The sequence below is a fragment of the Vipera berus genome (genome assembly GCF_964194415.1).
Source record: "Vipera berus genome assembly, chromosome: 8".
In the NCBI taxonomy this organism is placed as follows: Eukaryota; Metazoa; Chordata; class Lepidosauria; order Squamata; family Viperidae; genus Vipera; species Vipera berus.
Genome location: NC_138211.1, coordinates 17,149,073 through 17,151,014, shown reverse-complemented (window position 1 = coordinate 17,151,014; position 1,942 = coordinate 17,149,073). Strand labels below are relative to the sequence as shown.

The 1,942-nt window shown below is 51.1% G+C and overlaps 1 protein-coding gene across 1 annotated transcript; it reads left to right on the top strand.

Moving 5' to 3' along the window:
- Nucleotides 1-538: 538 nt before the first annotated feature.
- Nucleotides 539-1,942, top strand: LOC308671316 (D(1) dopamine receptor-like; the record flags this gene model as incomplete). The annotated part of the gene is made up of 1 exon (XM_081333422.1): nucleotides 539-1,942. One exon carries the CDS (start codon nucleotides 539-541, stop codon nucleotides 1,940-1,942), a length of 1,404 nt encoding a protein of 467 aa, XP_081189548.1.

Here is a 1,942-nt window from a genome sequence, read left to right as displayed (position 1 = left end):
CTCAAATGCAGAAAGAGCTTCTAGCAGCAGCAGCAGCAAAACGGGGGTAGGGGGGGGCGGGAAGAAAGTCTCAATCTCTCTCTGCATCTCCAGGTCTTACCTTACCCCATCCCATCTTTAACGGCAGAAAATGGACTAAGCTGTGGCTAAACTCTTGCCGGCCAGAGACAAAAGTGGCAAGCCTGGTGGGGAAGGTGGGAAGCAGAGAGTGAAGGAGCCTTTGCACTACGAATCCTCTCTGCCAAAATTATAGAAGGTGACAACTGGCTGGCTGAGCGTGGCAGCCTAGGGACGCAGAAGGCGGTGGAGGAGGGAATGTCTGGCTCGTTGCTGGAGTCCTGAAAAGGAGCAAAATGTTGGGACGTTGCTTCTTTCAGCTCAAGTTGTGCCTGTGAGCCTGGAAAGTTTGGGAGTGTGGGGTGATTGTTTCTGAAATGCAAGTGGAAAAGCTTGGGCTTCGTGGTGACTGTTGGAGGAGCAAAGATGTAGTTGATGACACACACACTGCATCACGGGCACAGAAGGCTCACAGGTAGACATGGATGGACCGGGCTTGTCAGGAGGAAGAGATGGAGCATCTGCCACGACTAATGATACGTTCATGAAGAAAAGCCAAGTGGAACATACAAAAACCTCCTTGCGTGTGGTGATGGCTGCCTCGTTAGTGCTTCTCATCCTCTTCACCTTACTGGGCAACACACTTGTGTGCATGGCGGTGATCAAATTTAGACATCTACGCTCCAAGGTGACCAACTTCTTCGTCATCTCCTTGGCTGTTTCGGATCTCCTTGTGGCTGTGCTGGTGATGCCATGGAAAGCAGCCGCCGAAGTGGCTGGTTTCTGGCCCTTTGGGGCTTTCTGTGACATTTGGGTGGCTTTCGATATCATGTGCTCCACAGCATCCATCCTCAACTTGTGCATCATCAGCATGGACCGCTACTGGGCCATTTCCAGCCCCTTCTGCTACGAGCGGAAGATGACCCAGCGGGTAGCTTCTGTCATGATTGGGGTGGCTTGGATGCTCTCCATTCTGATCTCATTCATACCTGTCCATCTGAGATGGCACAAAGCCAGGAAGCTGCTTCCTGGTGAGGAATCGGGCTCCAACCTCACCTGGATGCTCAAGGGAAACTGTGACTCGAGCCTCAACAGAACCTATGCTATCTCCTCCTCATTCATCAGTTTCTACATTCCAGTCGCCATCATGATAGTGACATATACCCGGATTTTCCGCATTGCTCAGAGACAGATACGGAGGATCTCTTCTCTGGAGAGGGCTGTGGAGCATGCCCAGAGCTGCCAAAGCAGTGAGTGTTCTCATGAGGTCTCCTTGAAGAACTCCTTTAGAAAAGAAACCAAGGTCCTGAAGACGCTGTCTATCATAATGGGAGTTTTTGTCTTCTGCTGGCTTCCTTTCTTTGTGCTCAACTGCATCGTGCCGTTCTGCGATCCCAGCCTTCATAAGCTGGGGAAGCTCCCCTGCGTGAGTGATACAGTTTTCAACATCTTTGTCTGGTTTGGCTGGGCAAACTCTTCTCTCAATCCCATCATCTATGCCTTCAATGCTGACTTCCGGAAGGCTTTTGCAGCCATCCTGGGCTGTGGTCGATTGTGTCCCAGCACTGCCGTGGAGACAGTAAACTTCAGCAACGAGTTGGTTTCCTACCACCATGACACCACCTGCCCAAAAGAACTCGGGACCTTAAGCTACCCACACTTTCTCCCTCATGCTATCACTCTTCCGGGCGAGGAGGAGGAACTCCAATCATCTCATGGTAACAGTGCAACTGTTTTGTCGGCCATTATTCATGTGGAGTATGAAACGGATCTCTCACTGGAGAAGATCACTCCCTTTGCCAACGATGTGACAGAGGAAGAGAGATCCAAGGAGGATCACGCAGAGGGAGATGGAAGCAGTCAACCTTTTCCTTGGGTTAGATGA